At 58.6% G+C, this 20,885-nt stretch overlaps 1 protein-coding gene and 1 pseudogene across 4 annotated transcripts in view; one reads left to right on the plus strand and one right to left on the minus strand.

Moving 5' to 3' along the window:
- LOC129526389 (alpha-2-macroglobulin receptor-associated protein-like) overlaps positions 1–12,956 on the plus strand; it is a 34,166-nt gene extending 21,210 nt beyond the window's left edge. For 2 of the 4 annotated variants that reach the window (XR_010130444.1, XR_010130442.1), the window contains 4 exons: positions 1,057–1,223; positions 6,233–9,437; positions 10,271–10,393; positions 10,805–12,956. Coding sequence is in view for 1 of the 4 variants with exons in the window: in XM_063697089.1 (XP_063553159.1) it covers positions 1,057–1,107 (51 nt within the window). In the remaining 3 variants the exon portion in view is untranslated. Of the gene's footprint in view, positions 1–1,056; positions 4,379–6,232; positions 9,438–10,270; positions 10,394–10,804 lie in introns of those variants that run through there. The other 2 variants (XR_010130443.1, XM_063697089.1) reach the window with 2 other exon arrangements.
- LOC129526387 (protein Dok-7-like) overlaps positions 8,930–20,885 on the minus strand; it is a 37,704-nt pseudogene continuing 25,748 nt past the window's right edge.

Consider the following 20,885-nt stretch of genomic DNA (forward strand, 5'->3'; position numbering starts at 1 on the left):
ACCCAGTGTTAGTTCCATGGGTGTGGCTGGTCATGGTGCGCACTCACGAAGGACGTAGGTGATGCCCTCCACTCCGCAGAGCCAGTCCCACAGGGGTACCCATTCTGACTCCTACCACCGCAGCTCCCTACCTCCCGCCTGCCATGGGTTCCACGTGCATGGCTCTGGGCAGTCTGTGTCTTTGCGTGCGTCTGTGTATGTCTGCGTGTATCTGCTTACATTCGCTCAGCGTCTGAGATTCACCCAGGCTTTTGCGTGGATCAGCGGCAGACTCCTGATTGCCGCGTGGCGGCCTGTTGTGTGGGTGTGTTCCGCGTGTGCATCCAGTCCCTACTCAGGAGTGTACGTTTCCAGTGTGGGTTGCAGTCAGGATCCATTTCTCCCTTAACTTTTCAGATTGTTTGCTGCATAGGCTTTTTTCTCCTAATTTGGCGCCTTTGTCAGAAATCAACTGACCTACCTGTGTGGGTCTGTTTCTGTTTGTCCTTATGCTCTTGCCATTGCCACACTTTAGACAAGGTCTTGCTCTGTCCCTCAGGCTGGAGTGCAGTAGCGTGATCTCAGCTCACTGCACCCTCGACCTCCCATACTCCAGCAATCCTCTCGCCTCAGTCTCCTGAGTAGTAGCTGGGACCACAGGCGTGTGTCACCACACCCGGCTGATTTTATTTTTTTTATTTTTATTTTTTTTGTAGAGACGGGGTTTTACTATGTTGCCCAGGCGGGTCTTGATCTGGGCTCAAGTGATGCTCCTGTCTCAGCCTCCCAAACTACTGGGATTACAGGTTGTAGGTGTGAGCCATGGTGCCCGGCTGCCACACTGTCTTGGCTACAGTTGGGTTTATAATAAACCCTGAATCGAGGTGATGTGCATTTTCCAACTCTTCTTTTTAAAGATTCTTGTGGCTGTTTATGTCCTTGGTGTTTCCATATATGTTTTACAATCAGTGTCTCAATTTCTACCAAAAAAAACATGACTTCTGGAATTTCAATAGCAATTCCCTTGAACGCATTTTTGAATACCTTTTCTGAATGTCTTGAATACATGTTGGGAAGAATCGGCGTCTTAACAGTCTCCAGTGTCCACGCGTTGACTGCCGTGTGTGACTCCAGTCGGCGTCTCAACAGTCTCCAGTGTCCACGCGTTGACTGCCGTGTGTGACTCCAGTCGGCATCTCAACAGTCTCCAGTGTCCACGCGTTGACTGCCGTGTGTGACTCCAGGTATTGAATTCATCTTCAACTTCTCCCAACAATGGCCTGGAGTTTTCTGTGCATGTGTCTGGCATGTTTTCCTTTAGATCTAGTCCTAGGTGTTCAATATGCTATTGAGGACTGTGTATTTTTATTTCATTTGTCACCTGTGCGTGGTGCTTTAATCCTGTGCCCTAAACTCCCACTTTGGCCATGGCGGTGTTTCTGTGGACTCGCGGGGTTTCCGTGTGCACACGCGTGTCCTCTGTCTGACAGTGGCTTTGCTTCCCCTTGTCAGTCTGTGCCTCGGCTTCTCACTGCACTGGCGAGGTGAGCCGGCGCTTGCTTATCTTATTCCCAGTCTCGGTGAACATGGGCTCGGTCTCTCCCGGCTCAGTGTTGGGTTTGCACTGGTGCACTTACAGGCAGAAGAGCTTCCTCATTTGCTGAGGGCTTTTCCTGAATCCATGTTGAATGTGGTCAGCTGCCTTTCCTGCACCTAGTGAGATGCTCATGAGGTCACTTCCTTACCGCATTACTGTAGTGAATTACGCTGACTTTCATATGCCAAGATGACCTGGCATTTCCAGGTAAGTCCCTGTGGCCGTGGTGCATTGGCCTTTTCTCTGCATGGCCAGATGAGATTTGCTCATACCGGGCTAAGGACCTCCTGTGTAGGAATGCTCATGAGGGACACTGGGCTCGGATGTTCATTGTCTTGTCATGTGATGTGTCTGTCATGGTTTGATATTGCATTAAGTGGGCCTCCTGAAACAAGTTCTGCCATAGTTTGTATAGGATTGGCATTATTTGTTTCATAGAGATGTGATGGGTGAAGCCATCTATGCCTGCCATTTTCTTTTTGCTTAGGTTTTTCATTAAGAACTTGATTTTTAAAAATAGACATGAGGCCTGGCATGGTGGCTCACGCTTGTAATCCCAGCACTTTGGGAGGCCAAGGTGGATGGATCACCTGAGGTCAGGAGTTTGAGACCAACCTAGTCAACATGGTGAAACCCCGTCTCCATTAAAAATATAAAAATTAGCAGGGTGTGGTGGTGCATGCCTGTAATCCCAGCTACTCTGGAGGCTGAGGCAGGAGAATCACTTGAACTCAGGAGGTGGAGGTTGCAGTGAGCTGAGATCACACCACTGCACTCCAGCCTGGGCAACAGAGTGAGGCTCTGTCTCAAAAAAAAAAAGACATGAGGCTTTTGGATTTTCTGTTTTCTTCCTTTGTCATTTTTTTAAAGATAGGTTTGTTGCAGAATTTCATCTAAGTTATCAAAACAATTTACATAAATCATTCACAGTATCCTCTGTGCAGTGATGTCCATTCTCATTCCTGCTCTGGGCCATTTGTGTTTTCTTTTCCCCCTGATCAGACTAGCTAAGAGTTTATCATTTTTACAGATATTTTCCCCAAAGAAACCTACTTTTGGGTCCATTGATTTTTTTTTTCTGTTGTTTTCTTTTTCATTGACTTTTGCTCTTTTCTTATGAATTTCCTTTCTTCTACCTATTTTGTGTTCAATTTGCTGTCCTTGTTTTAGGTTATTTTGATAGAGGCTTAGATCATTGATGAAGAATATGAAAGAATGGGATAATACAGTTAAAAACTTGGTCTACTTATGCCCATTAGAGAAAACATTCTTAAGCACGCGTGGAATCTTTTAAAAATGGACGAGGTCCTAGGACCCAAAGCAAATGTCAGTAATTCGCAGATGATAATGTAATGTATGAATATATGATATGTAGGTAAATAATACAAATCACATTCTTTGGCCAGAGTGCAATTGAGGAGGAAATCAGTAACAAAAAGACAATTAAATCCATTTGATTTTTTTGTTTTCGTTTTGTAGTAACTTGCACTTCCCTGGTGCCAGAGGCACGACACCTTTTTGTCTGCTCTTGGCCATTTGGGTGGCGTCTTTGGGAAGGGCGTACTTAATTCTTTTGCCTATTTAAAAAACTGGGTCTTGGAAATCTTGTCTTTTTTTTTGAGTCAGGATCTTTCTTGCACAGGCTTGGAGTGCAGTGGTGCGATCATAGCTCACTGCAACCTCAAACTCCTGGGCTCAAGCGAGCCTCCCACCTGGGTCTCCTGAGTAGCTGGGACTACAGGCATGCATCACTATGCTCTGCTAATTTAAAGAAAAGGTTTTTTTTGTAGAGACTGGGTCTCGCTGTGTTGCCCAGGCTGGTCTCGGAGTCCTGGTCTCAAGTGATTCACCTGCCTCCACCTCGCAGAGTGCCAGGATTACAGGTGGCGGGAGCCGCCACACCCAGCCTGGTCTTAGCGTTATTCCCAGGTCTAGGTGTGAGTCCTTCCTCAGATATGTGTTGTGAATAATTTCCGATCCTCTGGCTTGCTATTTTACTTTCTTAATGGTTATCTTTTGGAAAGCAAAGATTTCCAGTTTGATGAAATCTAATTTTTATTTGTTATTTTTCCATTCTAGTGGTCTATTTTCTCATCAAATTGAGACTTTGGGGAAACTACAGAGCAGCAAACCAGGATATATCCTCTTAAAAACAGCTCAAGCTGGCTGGGCGCAGTGGCTCACGCCTGTAATCCCAGCACTTTGGGAGGTGGAGGTGGGCGGATCATGTGAGGTCAGGAGTTTGAGACCAGCCTGGCCAACATGGTGAAACCCCATCTTTACTAAAAATAAAAAATTAGCCAGGCATGTTGGCAGGCACCTGTAATCCCAGTTACTTGGGAGGCTGAGGCAGGAGAATGGCTTGAACCTGGGAGGCAGAGGTTGCAGTGAGCCGAGATCACGCCATTGCACTCCAGCCTGGGGGACAAGAGCAAGACTTCGCCTCAAAAAAAAAAAAAAAAACCCAGCTTTAGCCAAGTGTGGGTGGCTCCCGCCTGGAATCCCAGCACTTTGGGAGGCTGAGGCGGGCAGATCACTTGAGGCCAGGAGTTTGAGACCAGCCTGGCCAACATCACAAAATCCCATCTCTACTAAAAATACAAAAATTAACCAGGAGTGGTGGCAGCATCTGCCTATGATCCCAGCTACTCGGGAGCCTAAGGCACGAGAATCACTTGAAGCTGGGAGACAGAGTTTGCAGTGAGCCAAAATCGTGCCACTGCTCTCCAGCATGGATGACAGAGCAAGACTCTGTCTCAAAAAAAGAAGCTTGAAAATTAAAAAATATCTCAATAATTATGAGATGCAGTGATTTTTTTTTTTACTTCCCTAAGCTGGGTTTCCAGGTATCTCTAGGTTCAGCTCCTCCGGGGCTGGAAGTACATGAAGGGCAGCATTGCCCACCTTGACCAGAGCAGGCTCGGAGCAGGGCAGTGGAAGAGCTGGTCCCAGCTCAGCCCAGCCTGCTGGGTCAGCATCCATCTGAAAGGCCATCTCTACCCAGGAACTTGGTGGCTTCCAGCTCCACCCTAACAGAAACCTCCCCAGCATCTTGCCGAGTTGTAATCCAGGGTGGTGGTATAGACGGTCTTGGGGTAGCTGGTATAGACGGTCTTGGGGTAGCTGGTATAGACGGTCTTGGGGTAGCTGGTATAGACGGGCTTGGGGTAGCTGGTATAGACGGGCTTGGGGTAGCTGGTATAGACGGGCTTGGGGTAGCTGGTATAGACGGTCTTGGGGTGGCTGGTAGTGGTGCCGAGGAGGTGTGTGGGCTGGTGCTGCAGCTGGAAGCGCACCTCAGCCATGGTGTTGTGCCAGGTGTGGTTGGGGATGCAGGGGACCTTCCGGCCGCAGGAGGCCCCTGCCAGGCACAGGCAGCTGCGCGGTGTGGAAGAAGTGCTGCTCAGAGTCGTGCTTGACAAGGAAGTACACCTTACTCCTCTCAGTGGTGAGGGGTCAAACCACTCCTTCCCAGCGATGGGGCCAGCAGCCTGGCGAGGGCTAGGCACTGGGGAGGGATGCTGGATTTGGAGCTGGGGGGAAGGGGTCACCCTGCATTGGGCTCCAGTGCTCCGGGTGCCATGCCTGCTCCCCCACCACTGCCCCCGCGGGACCCCAGGGGCTGGGGCTGAAGAGCAGCCTCGAGCCGGGCTGTCCAGGACGCGGTCACCCTTCTTCCTCGTGTCCGTGAGCTCAGGCACAACCTGCAGCTTAGCCAGCCCACTATGGCTGCGTGCGTGGCAGGGCCCGGGCCACCATGGCTGCGTGCGTGGTAGGGCACATGATTATTTTAGCCTCTGGTATCACTAGCCATCCCTAAAGTCTCCAATGGTCTGTTCCTGTCTTTCCCTCTGGTTCACTTGTGGGGTCATGTTGTCTTCTGTTCTTTTTTATTTCTTATTTTTTTCTTGAGACGGAGTCTTACTCTGTCGCCCAAGCTGGAGTGCGTTGGTGCGATCTCGGCTCACTGCAACCTCTGCCTCCCAGGTTCAAGCGATTCCCCTGCCTCCCAAGTAGCTGGGACTATGGGCACCTGCCACCATACCCAGCTAATTTTTCTGTGTGTGTGTGTGTGTGTGTGTGTTTTGTTTTTTGTGTTTTTTTTGAGATGGAATCTCACTCAATTGCCCAGGCTGCAGTGCAATGGCGCAATCTTGGCTCACTGCAACCTCCACCTCCTGGGTTCAAGAAATTCTCCTGCCTCAGCCTCGCAAGTAGCTGGGATTACAAGCACTGGGTGCTTGGCGCTCACGACCTTCCTGGGCCCCTGCGTCCCTCACTTCTCCCTTGTTTCTACCTTCCTGGCTTGTCAGATTCCCACAGCTCTTAAGGAGAAATTCAGTATTTACTGCAGCATGTGTTTTCAGTGTGATGGTTCGTCCAGGTACCCTAGCCTGTCGTTGCTGGAATTGGAAATCTTTGTTGTCTGCTGTTGTTTTGTGAAACAAGCGTGTGAGGTTATAAGTTTCCCTCAACGTACCACATTAACCACATTTCCCGAAGTTTTGATGTGTAGTATTTTCACTGCCATTCAGTTCAAAATATTTTCTCATTTCAAGTATGATGTCTTCTTTGATCCATGTGTATTTTTAAGTTGCTAAGTGTACTTACTTTGGCCAGGCATGGTGGCTTACGCATGTAATCCCAACACTTTAGGAAACTGCGGGGGAAGGATCACTTGAACGCAGGAGGCTGAGGCTGCACGTCACAGGGAGAGACGGGCCGCGGTGATGTACGAGCTTCCTGTTGATAGGCAGTTAAGTTGGTTCGGGATAACGTGGCCTGCCTGGCACGGGTATTCCCAGAGTCACAGATGCTCACCCGTGCCAGCGTTGGCTGCTTGGGACATGGGGACGGTGAGGTCCCCACACCCCACATGTGAGCTGCTGGTAGCTGGGCTGAGCCCAGGTCCCATCCGTGTGTGGGGCGTGAGTGTGCGGTGCCATCGGGTCTGCACGGGCCCCGCCTCGTCCCGGACGCTCCAGGCTTCCTGCGGCACAGGTGCCGAGAGGGACCAGCCTGGGCCTGCTGAACAGAGGGGGTGGTCTAGGGCAGAGGCTCCTGCTCTGACAAAAGGGAAGGTGAAAGGCAGGAGCACCAGGAGGGGCAGCACGAGGACAGGGCGTGGGGTGGCAGCCGAATGGGTGGTGTAGCTCGAGGGCAGTGGGCCAAGGCCGGGGCAGTCTCAGGCCCAGGGATGGAAGCCCCATGCAGGCACAGGTTGGAGTCCTGGGTGCCTGAGACACGATGGCCCGTGTGCTCCACCTCCTCACATCTTCAACAGCTTTGCAGAGATGACCCTGTTGGGCTTTGGCTGCCGGTCACAACTCCAGGGGAAGGTCAGGCTTCCTGTTCAGTTTGTCCAGTCACAGCTCTGGCCTTGAGTGGCTGTCCTGGGCCAAGGGCAGCTGCCCTGAGATCAGAGCGACCCCGCCTTGGCCAGCATCATCCCTTCCCACGGCTCCTCCACCACACAACTGGGACCCATGGGTGCCAGATACAGCGTGGGCCATCACAGCCTCCCCGGGCACTCTGCTGGAGACCTGGGTGTACCTGAGCCCCATACCACGCCCCCCCCGTGGTGCCCTGGCTAGGTCTGACTCTGACCCCTGCTTCCTGGCTTCCCACAGCCGTGGGACCAGCCCCAGCCCCACATCCACACTCTTCGTGTGGCCATTTCCTCAGGACATGGCCTGGCCACTCCATCGTGCCGAGAGGATGTGGCCCAAGGCACACCCAGACACACTGGGTCTAGGCTCCAAACCCGCCCCCACAGCCCCACGATCCCATCAGCAGCAGAGGGGCTGACCCTTTCTCCCACTTTGTGAACAGGAAGCCTGAGCTCCAGCAAGCTAGGGTCACGGGGAGGGGTGGGGCTGTGCCACCCAGGTTGCGTGTCTGAGCTGGTGCATGTGGCCAGCCCCGGAGGTGGACATCTCAACTCTGCCACCCTAAGGGCCCGACACGGCTGCAGCCCTGGATCAGGGTGCAGGCCATGCCTTGCCCCAACTTGCAGCTGAAAGTCTTGTCCATGGACCCTCCAGGCTGAGAGCCCAGCCCTGCCCTGTCTGTCAGAATGCTCCCCAGGGCCTTTGCGTCTAAGCGGGAGATCTCTGTCCTGGCCCCAGCTGGCTCCGGTTGACCCTGCATCCTGCCACCTTGACGCCAAGCATCCTCAGCAGTCACATGCGGAGCGGGGGCGCCAGGAGGGCCAGTGCTCTGAGCCTGCCCACTGAGGGCCCCGCTGAGCAGCAGTGGCAGCTGCCTGCCATACCCGGGGCAGGCCAACCACAGACTCTCTGGGTCCTTGGTGGGCTCCTGGGGGAGGAGCGGGGGAAGGACGGGCAGGAAGATGAAAGAAAGGGATGAATACGGATGCAGCCAGGCAGAGCAGAGAGCCCCATCTCCAGGAGCAAGGCAGGGGGCCCACCCGGTGCTTCCTCCTGCCACAGGGGTTGAGGGCATGCAGGACGCCCACCACCTATGCACATAGCCCCGTCACCTCACCCACCCCCAAGCCACAGCACCGCACCGACGCAGGAGGAAGCCCCAACCCCGTGCCACCAAGGAAGGCAGCTCTGCTCGCCCCAACCCCGAGCACCCCCAGGTGAAGACATCAGACCCATGTCCAGGAGCAGAAACCAGGAGAGAGAGAAAATAGGCATTGTCAGAAACAGAACAGTCACAATTTTAAGCTCTTTACATGACTGGCTGTAATAGGTCCCAAGAAATGGAGCAGTCAGGTGGCTGGGAGAGTCCAGGCTCCGTCCCCAGGTGCAGGGTGGCGGTGGCCCAGGCAGGACAGCCGGGAGGCGGGGAGGGGATGCCGGGAGTGTCTGAGCCGCCAGTCTCAGGAGCGGGCATGGTGCCGACAGTGGGAGCGGGCACTGGCTCCTGGCTCTACAGGGCCGCAACACCCAGGTGAAGGGATGAGCATTTTGCCAGGACACGGCTGACATCTGTGCAGTCACCCCCAGGGTGAGAGGGCAGTTTGCATCCCAGGCACCACAAACCATGCTCCCAAACTCCTGGGCAGCGGCCTCTGCCTGAGACGCCACAGCAGCAACCAGAGCTGCCTGATGCCTGGAAGCAGGGCCTCAGTCGGCCTGGGGTCCAGAGCAACTCTTTCAGGCCGAAGGAAGGGTCAGCCCCAGACACCTGCGAGGCAGGAGGCCTGGCCGTGGGCCCTGAAAACTTCCTGTTTGCACCATGGCCCCGAGACCGGCCATGCCTGCTCCTGCGACTGGGGGCTCCCGGGGGACCAGACCACGGCCAACAGAAGGGGCCGGCCTGCCGGGGGCCACGGGGCCGCACAGCGCACCGGGTTTGCGGTCAGCTCCTGGCGCTGTGACCTCACTGCGGGGCTGCCTTCCTCTGCTCCAGCTCCGACAGCTGCTCCTCCCGGGCCTGTGCGTGCCGCGTCCCCACTCTGTGCGCCGTCTCGGTGGCCGTGATGTCGATCTGGGCGTAGAGGGAGGCGCCAGCCCCTGAAAGAATTCTGCAGTGAGCAGCAGCCTGCGCCCCCGAGCCACCCAGCCCTGTGACCCTGCCCTCCACACCAGTGCCCCAGCCAGGCCCTTGGAAGCATCTGAGTGGGGACACCTTCAGGGGATGTGGCCTGGCCAGGGATGGAGTTGGGGACGTTTGCCTCCTGGGGGGAGGCTGTAGGAAAAGCTCCCTGGCCAAGGGCTGCTGGGTGGGGCTGGGGGCTCAGGGCCCTGAGGCTGTGGTCCCAGCCCCCCACTGTCAGGGCTTCCATGCAGGGCGGGGACCCACCTCGGACACCCTCGCTGGCCTCCTGGAGCTCCAGGCCCATGTAGTGCACCTGCTTTCTGGAGGACGGGCTGATGGGGATGTTCACGTAAGTGGGCGACTCACCGCGCGGCCTCTCTGGCCCTGGGCTGTCCACAGCCACGGGTCCTGGGGATCCTGTGGGGGGAGCGGCTGTGAAGCCCCGGTGGGGACCGAGAGGGGCACAGATCCCAAAGATTGTGCAGTAAAGAGCTGCCCACTCTGCTTAGCCCCTCCTCCCCGCTCCGCCTCTCCTGCACCTTGGAGGTTCCCGCTCCATTTTCCTGACCGTCCATCTTTGGCCCAGCGCTGCCCCATCCTGAGGCCCCCCCACACTGTCCACTCCTGGTCCAAGTACCCACAGAGCAGAAGGAAGCGCTGTCCCCTCCACTGTGCCGCCTCCCCTGCAGGAATTGCCGACCCCCCCATGGGCCCCCCAAGGCCCATTCTTCTGTCCCTGCGCCCCTCGCCCCGCACCTTCCCAACTCTCTCCACCAACTGCCCTTCCCTGGCTGTCCCAGCACCTTCTCTCCCTAACCCTCCCGGGCCAGCACAGCCCTGCTTTGTCCTGGCCCCCAGCACCTCCCCCTCACTGTCCTCCTGGGTCACCCCCACCTGCTGCAGGCTCCAGGGACCCCCTCCTGTCCTGCACACAGGCCCACGCTCCCTCTGCGTCCCCTCCAGGACACCCAGGTGCCCCACACCCTCTCTCCCCTCATAGGAGCTACTCCCTTCCCCCCACCCCCTTCCTAATAGCTGATGGTTCTGTCTGCAAACCCCATTGGTGCTGGGGAGGGCAGAGCAGGAGCAGGATAGGAGGGGACCCCACAGGCCCGGCTGGGTGGGACTTGAGGCAGGCTCCCACCTTAGGGGGTTGGACACACACTGGCCCCTCCTCTGCAGGCCTGAGGGCTCCGCACCGTGGGCACCCAGGTCCTACAGGAAGGACCCCGTTCTCCAGTGCCGCCTCCCATTCTTGTCATCAGGACCTCGTGAGGGAATGCACAGCCACGTGAGGCAGGGGAGGTAACAGCAAGTCCCCCCCATTCCCTGAGCCAGTGGCTGGGAGACACAGCCAAGCCCCACCCACGGTGACCTCCCCACCCCCAGCACACACTGAGCCCTCAGAATTCAGGTGGGGGCTGGGATCCAGGGGGTGACAGCCCTGCAGGTCGGCCTCCCTGAAACACCTGCCTGTCCGGGGGAGGGGCCTGACTCGAGGCTGGGCCTCCCTGCCCCAGGGATGCATCCTCAGCAGATCAGGTTCTCCTGTGGCCACCCGCTGCCCGGCACCTGCTGCAGACATCCACTCTGCCTGGCTTCTCTCACCCTTGTCCCCGTCACTCTCTGCAGCAGGGCTAGGGGTTAGGAACTTTCACTTGCTTGCTCCCGGTGGGGAAACTGAGGCCAGAGAGACCTGACTCGCTGATTCTGCAGGCAGCAGCCGGGACAGAGCGAGACGGAGCCCAGGTCGACGAGGGTTCGCTCACCTGATTCCATGAACTAAAGCAACCAACACAATTCTGCCCCAACCCTGCCTGGTCCTGAGGCCCTGGGGAGACCCCCTTCCTGCAAATGTGTGGTCCTAGAGGGCTGGTCCCCTCGGAATGCCAGGACCCCTTCATCAAGATGAGCCACAGAACATAGCGGCCAAGTTCTGGTGCCCAGGCAGGCACCTGGGCCAGCAGGGACAGGGCCAGCAGGGCCAGCTGCCTAGAGGAGGGGGCATGGCTGAGGGGCTGAGGCCAAGAAGGGGTGGTGGGAGAGGCAGGTGGAGTGAGGGCCTGGGGAGAGCTGAGGGAGCGCCGGGGCCTGGCGTCTGGAAAGGGGGCCTTGAACCCAAGGGGCAGGGCCGGGGCTTGCCCACGGTGGGGCTGGACACCCCCCTGCAGCCTGGTACCTTGTTTTAGGATTGCATCCGTTCTTCCAAGTTTGCTCACAAGGGTGGGCGGTGAGGGGTGAGGGTGGAAGCAGGAAGGAGCATGAGGTCTGACTGCAGGGAAAGGGGACGAATGTTCCCAACACCACTCGGAGTCACACGGGGGCTGTAAGCAGCGCTGGGCCAGCAGTGTGTCCATATCTGCATCTCCCCCAAGGCCACTGGCTCCAGGGCCCTCAGTGCTCCTCCTCCCGTCCACTCCTTGGGACTTGGATTTTGCTTCGGCTTCTGTGAGCATCGCTTCCAGTACCTCGGATACTCTTTCAGTGAAGCAGCAACCGGGAATCGGCTGGCCCTTCTGCACCCTCCTCCCAGACCCCGCCCTGGGCTGGCGGCCTGACACTACCACTTGGGCCTGGCTCACCTCTGTCCCATGACAGACCCCAGGCACCCCTCCTGAGTCCCCTGCCTCTGTGGAAAAGATTCACATCCTCCAGCAGATACTGGGCCTGTCCCCTTGATCCCCACACCTGTGTCCCAGGGCACCCCTGTCTGGGTAAAAGACATCTGAAGGGTATGGGTGGCCTCGGGGAGGCAACAGCAGGCTGCCCAGGAGGACCCTTGGGGCAGGGCTGGCCCCACCACCTCTGGTCTGGTGGCCGCCTCAGCACGCTGGACTGCAGGGATCGGTGTCCAGCCCAGGGCCAAGGCCGACTGGTGGGGGCTTTCCCAAGCTGCCCCTGCCTGCCTGTGGCCTCGCCCCCATCCCTGACTGTCTTCTCCAGGCCTGCCTGGGCCCCTCCCCCAACCCTGGGTGTCCCCTCCAGGCCTGCCTGGACCCTGCCCCCCTGTAGGTGCCACCTGCCTGGGAAGAAGGGATTGAGGAATCCAGGGTTCTGCCCGCAGTGGCTCCTACTCCACAAGGAAACAGGCACAGAACTGGCCCGATGCCACCCATCTACCCCATGCCAGCCGCCCTCACCTCCAGCCTCTGTCAGCCCTGCCCAATCTTCAGCACAGCTCTGGCCCCAGTGACTGCCAGGCTTCTCTAGGGAGACCCTGGGGATCCGTACCTTCCTATTGCCTCCCTGCCTGGCCCTCCCTCCCAACCTGGCCCCAAAACTGCACCTGCCAGGGCACCAATGCCCTGCCCCTCGCCGAGTCGCTTACCAGCAGCCCAGCCTCCACAGGCCCCCTCCGCTGTCTGAGGACACAGCCTCTCCTCCCTGAGCTGGGGCTCCTCGACCCCAACCCTGACTGCCTTCCTGCCATGCCCCCTCCCAGGAACAGGTCCACACTCAGGGCTTGGGGACCCACGGACCCCAGTCTGTGTCTCCCAACCTTCAGTCCATCCTCCAGCAGCCTGCCCTCTACGCACTGCCCTGCTGTCCACACCTGGGCTGGGACTCACCCCCACTGCCACCCAACACCCACTGCCACCCAGCAACCACTGTCACCTGTCACCCAATATCCACTGTCAGCCAACAACCACTTTCACCACATTGCCCACATTCCCTGCTGGCAGTGGGCCCCCCACCCTCCCCACCTAGCCAAACTCTGGCTGCCATCTGCACCCACCCAGACTCCCGCCTCCCTGTCCCCGAGCTCTGGGGGACCGGCTCCAGGTGCCTACCTGAATGTGCTGTCGCAGGTCCCGGGGCTGAGGCTGCCGCTCCCTAGACCAAAGAGAACCTGGGTCAGTGCATCCTTCAGTCTTCCCCTCATCCTGTGCCCGGGGGGCCCCCGAGAACAAGGACACTACCCCCCAAGAGTGACACAGGCTGGGGGGCCTGGGCCACCTGCAGGGAGTCCAGCCCGCAATACCTGATGCCTTCTCTCCAGGGCCCGTTGCCCCACAGCCCCCAGATCTCCGGGCCACCCACTGCCTTGACCACCCAGCCTGGTGGTAGCCCCCATAACCACCCATGGGGGAGCTGGAGGCCTCAGCATCTGGGGAGGGGGCGGTTCCGAGCCCCGAGGCCCAGTCCAGCCCCACTATTTTGCTATTAGAGCTTTACTGGAGGAGGACCATGCCCATGCAAGGTAGTGTCTGGGCTCCGACCTCAGAGCTGAGCGGCTGCTCTGAGGGCGCCTGTGATTTCCTTTCCCGTCCTTGAGGGTGTGGGCCCTGCTCTCAGCAGCTGGCAGGGAAGGCTCCACAGGGGGGTGCCCCTGGAAAATGCCCCACTGGGAGGCCCCAGGTGAGATGAGCAAAGTTCCCTGACACTGCAGGTGACCTTCTCCTGGGCCTCTGAAGTGGGCCGTGCCTAACGGGGTGCCCCAATTCCCTGGAGGAGCGTCCGGTGGGGTCTGAAGGGCGCTTGCGGGAGGGACAGCGGCCCACTGCTGAGCAGAGGCTTCCTGCCCGCCTCCAGCCCGGATGAGCAGAAGCGGGGCCAGCCCAAGACAATGTCCCACATGGGCTCCGGCAGCCGGCAGCTAGAAAGAAGGTGCAGCACCCTCCTGTTCTGAGGGGCCTCGTGGGTGGGGGCTGGGAGGCCGGAAATGGGGGCTCAGCACCTAGCACTGGTGCAGGCCAGACTCAAGGGCAGACAGTCACAGGGCTGGGACCCTCACACGAGGCCCCCTGAGCAAACTGAGCTGGTCTAGACTTTGAGAACCTTCGACAACAGGCCGACACCCCCTGAGCTCATCACATACACAGGCTCCTGAGGGGGGCCCTCCCCAGCTGCTCCTGGGGGGGCCAGGCGGGCAGGTGTGGATGGTGCAGAGCCCGAACCAGTGAAGGTCCACCCTGTCCCCTGCCTGGCCAGGCCCAGGTGCTCCAGGGGCGTCAAGAAAATAGAACCAGTGTCTGCCCCATCTGGTTGCCCCTGGCCTGAGGAGAAGCCCCCAGCCTGTTGGCCACCCACCTGGGAACTGGGTACTGAGGCTGGAGACCCTGGGCTGCCGTAGCAGGCGGTGGCCGGAACCTTCAGACGCCCGGAGCGAGGCCCACTCACGAGCATAGTGACGACAGGCAGATGGCCCGGCTGCATCCCCACAGGGAAAGGCTGTCCAGGGGCCCAGCCCCCACCAGGCAAGAGGCCCCATGACTCCACGCCACCCCCAGGCCACCGCTGTGGGGTGCCTTGGTCTGCTCTAATCAGAGGGACCTTGCCCCCACTAGCCTTGGGCAGGTGACCTGTGGGAACACAGAAGGCTGAGCGTGGATGAAGAAGACTCCGGCGAGAAGGGCCTGGCTCCCCAGCAAAGGAGCTACAGCCTCACTCGTCCTGCAACAAGACTGGCACGGCCACCTCCGGAGGTGACAGCAGCAGGGGTAATGGTGACGGGCAGCTATTGAGCACCTGAAGAGTGACCTCATCAGACCCTCAGTGCAGCCCAGTGAGGCGGGGTCTGTCATCCCGTTTGCAAGAGGAAACTGAGGCTGAGAGGGGCGGGGCTTGCTAGGGTCACCCAGCCAGCAGGTAGTGGATGTGGCCCAAACTCAGTCCCCAAAGCCCACACTTGCTCACCAGGCACTGCTGCAGAAGCCCTCCAGAACTCCCCGCTCAGTCAGTCCCCGACAGGGTGGCAGGCAAGGGGGCAGGCAGGCACCCACACAGATGTGCAGGGGTGACGACTGAGACAAGCCTGGAACTTGGCCCCATGTTGGGGAGACAGGCAGGGCAAGGGCCCTGGGCTGAGCCAGCCTCCTCCTGAGGTCCGCCCTCACCGGGACCTGAGGAGCCCCGTGCCTGAGCCTGAGGGACTACTGCAGACCCCACACTGTGGTCTCCAGGACACACCACACATGCACATCCCAGCCCGAGGGCTGCCCGGAGCTGCCTCTCCGCACACCACAGCATTCAGGCCCAAGGCTCACAAGACGGACGAGGCCTCTCGTACTCTCTGAGATAAAGGTCAAGGAGGCTGGGCCCGGGGACTTTGCATCCAGGCAGAGGCCCCACGTGGAGGGCGGGCGAGGAGGCGGAGAGGGCTGGGCAACGGACTAGGACAAGGTGGTAAGAACATTTTATTTCCAGTCTAAGAATGTATTACAAACAGTGTCTGGGTTTAGAAGCAGGCGACAGTGAAGGGACAAAGGTGTTCACAGGGAGCTGCTGGGCTGTGGTCAGGGCAGGCTCCAGGCTGTGCAAGAGGAAGCCACCCAGGGCGGGGGACAATGGGCCCAACACAGCCCCACCTCTGACGCAGGTGAGCCCAGCTGCTGAGCACCAAGCAGGGGCTGAGGCCTGGGCCAGGGGAAACACAGGCCAAACCAGCCTTCGGCCCTGCGAGGAGGTTCAGACGGGAGCCAGCGGAGCTCCCACCAGGGGCCCGAGGCACGGGGCCTCTCCGAGTGGGGTCAGCAGGCAAGGCTGTTCTGAGGACACCACCTGCTCCCGGAACCTTCCCACAAGGGATTCACTGGGGAACAGTGGGGCCCAGAACCCCGCAAGCCATGCAGCCTCCTGAGCTTCAGTTTCCTCCCATAGATGGGGATGAGGCCCAGCGCACACGGAGCCCAGGGGGCTGGGCTGGTGGAGCCCAGGTGGCCGGAGCCTCTGTGGTAGCTTGGTGCTTAACAGGTGGTGTGACTGCCCCAGAGAGGTGATGGGGAGAACCGGCCACCCACGAAGGGGGCGTGAGGCCCAAGGAGGACAAGGCCAGCGGCAGGGCCTCCAGCCCTTGGCACCCCAGTGCAAGGCACGAGCCAGCAGAGGTGCAGCACTCACCTGATCCTCAGGGGTGGGGGACACAGAGTGAAGCAGCTGGGCCTTGGGGCTCTGGTGACCCTGACCTGCCAGACCCAGAGCCCCTGCCTTCCAGAACTCACCTCCCCAAGTCAGCCCCTTCCTCCACTGGCAGCCACTGGGCACGCCCTCCAGCTCCCCTCTCCGGGAGACCCCTGGTCCCTCCCACAGAACGCAGAGCACCCGTCTGCAAGGAGGCTGGCGCCACCTCCTCTCCCATCTGGGGGCAAATTCAGCCCCTTTGCAGCCGCAGGGCCGGATCTGCAGCTCTCAAGGAGGGGGGTTTACCTTGAGTCCTCTACAGACTGGACATGCCAAAAAGAAAGCCGGGGGTGGCCCCGCGTGGGAGCTGCCTGCATCCCAGGGCTCGCCGGGGGCAGGGCCAGGCAGTGTGGCCTCGCTGCCCTGGGATCCTCCATCACCAGGCCCCGCCGTCTCGTGCCCAGCCAGCCAGAGGGCCACCCGGCAGACGTCTGGCTGCCTGAGTCCCTGGCCGCACTGTTGCTGGGGCTGCCCTTCGAGGTGGGGCTGTGGTCTCTGGGAGCCAGGCGAAGGCTGCATGGTGTGTCATAGTGGGGCCGCAGGGAGGTGGGCACCTGGTACTGGACTGTCCCAGGCAGGCAGATGCACAGGCTGGGCTCGGGGGCCCCCGCTGCTGGCAGGCCGAGCAGTGAGCCCAGTTCGTCCGTGGCCCGCCACACGTCCAGGCTGCTGCTGGAGTAAGAGGAGTGGCTGCCAGTGGCGATGCCGCTGTCCGAGGAGCTCTGGCGGCCAACCTCCTGCAGCTGCCGCGGATGCAGCGGCTTGGGGGGTGGCCTTGAGGCACCCACCATGGCTTCCCCGGGGGCCTGGGCAGCTGTTGGTCTAGGCCCCTCCTGCGACATGCTGGCCGACGACGAGGATTGCTCTGGCCATGCGGTGAGCCAGCTGCTGGCGCTGACGTCCAAGTGACTGGCCTCTGAGGATTAGCTGGACAGGCTGCGGTCATCCCCTGAGACAGAGCAGGAAGCCAAGGCAGTTGTGAGGGTACAGGGGTCTGGGCAGGACGTGGCTGATGCCTGGTGGACCCCCACGGGCCAGCACTCTCTGGTCTCGCCCCAGCCCCCAAGCCCCAGGGGCTACAGCAGAAACCTGGCTTTACCAACAACAACCCCTCTGCCCCTCATCCACTCCTGCTCTTTGTCCATTCCTGTCCTTCTGCCACCTGCTCTCCTAGGGCCTGCGCCCCTCCCTCTCAGCACCCGTGCCACCTCCCCTAGAGCTCCCCACCCTCCCTGCCTAACAGACCCATGCTCCATACCCAGCCATCCCGACTACCTTCCAGGGCCACCTGGGGCAGCTCACCCTCCGCACCGTCACAGCCCTAAGGCTGGTCTGGACATCCCTTCCCCGAGAACTTCCCAGGCCCTGCCAGCCTGGACACGAGGCACCAGCTGTGCCCACACACCTCGACTCGCCCCCTGCCCTCACCATGCTGGCATCCTTGCCTCACTCCCGGTCTCCCTCCCCACGGGGGATGAGAAGCACACCCAATGCAGATCTCAGGCTGCCTCCTGCCTGCCAGGCCAGGCCCCTCCCGTGCTCTTGGGAAAGCCACTTTCATCTCTGCTGCGTCTCTAAGCTGCCTGCTCTGCCTTCCAGGGCTCCCCAGGGCTCCCAAGTGGAAAGCAGTTGTGAGTCACCCCCAGGAAGGCAAAAGCTCATTGCAAACCTGAGTCCCCTCCTCCTGGGGCAGGGCAGGAGGGGAGACGACCACTGTCTGCTCGGTGCCCTCTGGGGGCAAGCAGTGATCAGAGGGCACTGGCCGGAGCAGCATGGCTCCTGCACTTGGCCCTGGGAACACAGGTCACCCATGCAGCCACCCTTCTGGGAGCACAGCGGCCCCTCCTGCTCTGCCAGCCCCTTCCACCACCTCCTCTCCCCACAATGGCAACAGAGCCAGAGCCACTGGCAGCTGAGGAGGTGCCTCTGCTCCTGGGCAGCCAGGCAGCCAGCTCACCTGCCTTAGAGCCTTTTATCTGGGCACAGAAGGTAAAACCAACACGCAGGGCCTTGGTCTCCCCTGGCCACAAGCTGGTGGGGAGGAAAGGATTCAAAGGCTCTCAGGGCAGAACCACCCTTCCCATCAGCACCTCAGACCAGAGTTTAGTAAATGTGGAACCGTAAGTGAAGGAAGGAATGAATGAATGGGTGGGAGAAGGAAGAAATGAATGAACAGACAGAGAAGGAAGGAAGGAATAAGCAGGAGGGAAATGAAGGAGCAGGGGGAGAAGGAAGGAATGAATGAGCAGGAGGAAGAAGGAAGGAATGAATGAGCAGTGGGAGAAGGAAGGAATGAGCAGGGGAGGAAAGAATGAATGAGCAGGGGGTGGGGAAGGAATGGGGGGAAGGGAGGAATGAATGAGCAGGAGGGAAATGAAGAACGAGCAGGGGGAGCGGGAAGGAGTGAACGAGCAGGGGAGAGAAGGAAGAAATTAATGAGCAGGAGAGTAATGAAGGAATGAATGAGTGGGGGGGCAAGGAAGGAATGAGTGAGCAGGGTAGGGGGAAGGAAGCAATGAATGAGCAGGGGGAAAAGGAATGAATGGGGGGAAGGAAGGAATGAATGATCGAGGTGGGGAAGGAAGGAATGAATGAGCAGCAGGAGAAGGAAGGAATGAGCAGGGAAGGAAGGAATGAATGAGCAGGGAGAAAAGGAAGGAATGAATGAGGGGGCGAAAGAAGGAATGAATGAGGGGGGAAGGAAGGAATGAGCAGGGGGTGGAGGAAGGAATGAATGAGCAGGGGCGTGGGGAAGGAAGGAAGGAATGGGGGGAAGGGAGGAATGAATGAGCAGGAGGGAAATGAAGAAATGAACGAGCAGGGGGAGAGGGAAGGAATGAACGAGCAGGGGGGGAGAAGAAAGGAAGGAATGAAGCAGGGGAGAAGAAAGGAAGGAATGAAGCAGGGAGAGCAGAAATGAAGGAATAAGGAGGGAGAGAAGGAAAAAACGAATGAGCAGGGGGAGAAGGAAGAACGAATGAGCAGGGGGAGAAGGAAGGAACAAATGAGCGGGGGGGGTGAAGGAAAGAATGAGCAGGAGGGAAATGAAGGAATGAATGAGCAGGGCGGGGGGTGGAAGGAAGGAGTGAATGAGCAGGGGAAAAGGAAGGAATGAATGAGCAGGAGGGAAATGAAGAGCAGGGGAAGAAGGAAGGAATGAATGAGCGAGAAGGAAGGAATGAATGAGCGGGGGGGGGAGGAAGGAATGAATGGAAGGCAGGAATGAAAGAGCAGGGGAAGAAGGAAGGAATGAGCAGGGGGTGGGGGGAAGGAAGGAATGAATGGGGGTAAGGCAAGAATGAATGAGCGGGGGGGGGCGGAGGAAGAAATGAATGAGCAGGTGTAGAAGGAATGAATGAGCAGAAGGAAGGAATGAATGAGCAGTGGGAGAAGGAAGGAATGAATGAGCAGTGGGAGAAGGAAGGAATGAATGAGCAGGGAGAAAAGGAAGGAATGAATGGGGGGAAAGAATGAGCGGGGGGGGGTGGAGGAAGGAATGAATGAGCAGGGTGGGGAAGGAAGGAATGAATGAGCAGGGAGAAAAGGAAGGAATGGGGGGAAAGAATGAGCGGGGGGTGGAGGAAGGAATGAATGAGCAGGGTGGGGAAGGAAGGAATGAATGAGCAGGGGAAGGAAGGAATGAATGAGCAGGGGAAGGAAGGAATGAATGAGCAGGGGAAGGAAGGAATGAATGAGCAGGGAGAAAAGGAAGGAATGAAGGGGTGAAGAAAGGAATGAATGGGGGTGAAGGAATGAGGGGGTGAAGAAAGGAACGGGGGGGGAAGGAAGGAATGAAGGGGGAAGGAATGAATGAGCAGGGGGTGGGGAAGGAAGGAATGAATGAGCAGGGGGGTGGGGAAGGAATGAAGGAGCAGGGGGGTGGGGAAGGAAGGAATGAAGGAGCAGGGGGGTGGGGAAGGAAGGAATGGGAGGAAGGAAGGAATGAATGAGCAGGAGGGAAATGAAATGAATGAGCAGGGGGAGAAGGAATGAATGGGAAATGAAGGAATGAACAGGAGGAAGGAAGGAATGAATGAGCAGGAGGGAAATGAAATGAATGAGCAGGGAGAGAAGGAATGAATGAATGAGCGTGGGGGGGAGAAGGAATGAATGGGGGAAATGAAGGAATGAATGAGCGGGGGAAATGAAGGAATGAATGAGCGGGGGAAATGAAGGAATGAATGAACAGGAGGAAGGAAGGAATGAATGAGCAGGAGGGAAATGAAGAAATGAATGAGTAGGGGGAGAAGGAATGAATGAATGAGCAGGGGGGAGAAGGAAGGAATGAATGAGTGGGGGGAAATGAAGGAATGAATGAAGAGGAAGGAAGGAATGAATGAGCAGGAGGAGAAGGAAGGAATGAGCGGGGTGGTGGGGGAAGGATGAATGAGTAGCGGGCGGGGTGGGGTGGGGGGGGAGTTGGGGGAAGAATGAATGAGCAGAGGGAGCCTGCAGCCCCCACACATGCATGGATGCCTCCTGAGCTCTCCCGCTGGAGGCTTAGCCGAGGTCCCACAGCCCAGGTCAGCCCCTGGCCCTACCTCCACTGCCCGGCCTGCCCGCATGTGAGAGGAGGCTCAGCCGCTTCTCCAGCTGTAGGGTTTCCAGGGCTTCCTGGGCCACACGCTCCTCCACAGTCGAGGGTCCCGGGGGACTTGGGTCTGCAGCAGAGAGAAGACTCAGTGGAGGAGGTGGCCACCACCGCCCACCCTTGCCCGCAGGCACCAGGCCCAGCCTGACTCAGTGGTTATCCCCCTCTGTGGAGTGGCAGTCCCCTGGGAGTCCTCGCTCCTCCCGATGCCTCATCCCAGAGGCTGGGCCTCAAACGCAGACACCCACACCACCCCTATCCAGGCCACCATCTGCCCAGCTGGGTCCCTGTGCCCGTGGATGGCCC

Source organism: Gorilla gorilla, chromosome 14 (assembly GCF_029281585.2).
Source record: "Gorilla gorilla gorilla isolate KB3781 chromosome 14, NHGRI_mGorGor1-v2.1_pri, whole genome shotgun sequence".
NCBI classification, from domain to species: Eukaryota; Metazoa; Chordata; class Mammalia; order Primates; family Hominidae; genus Gorilla; species Gorilla gorilla.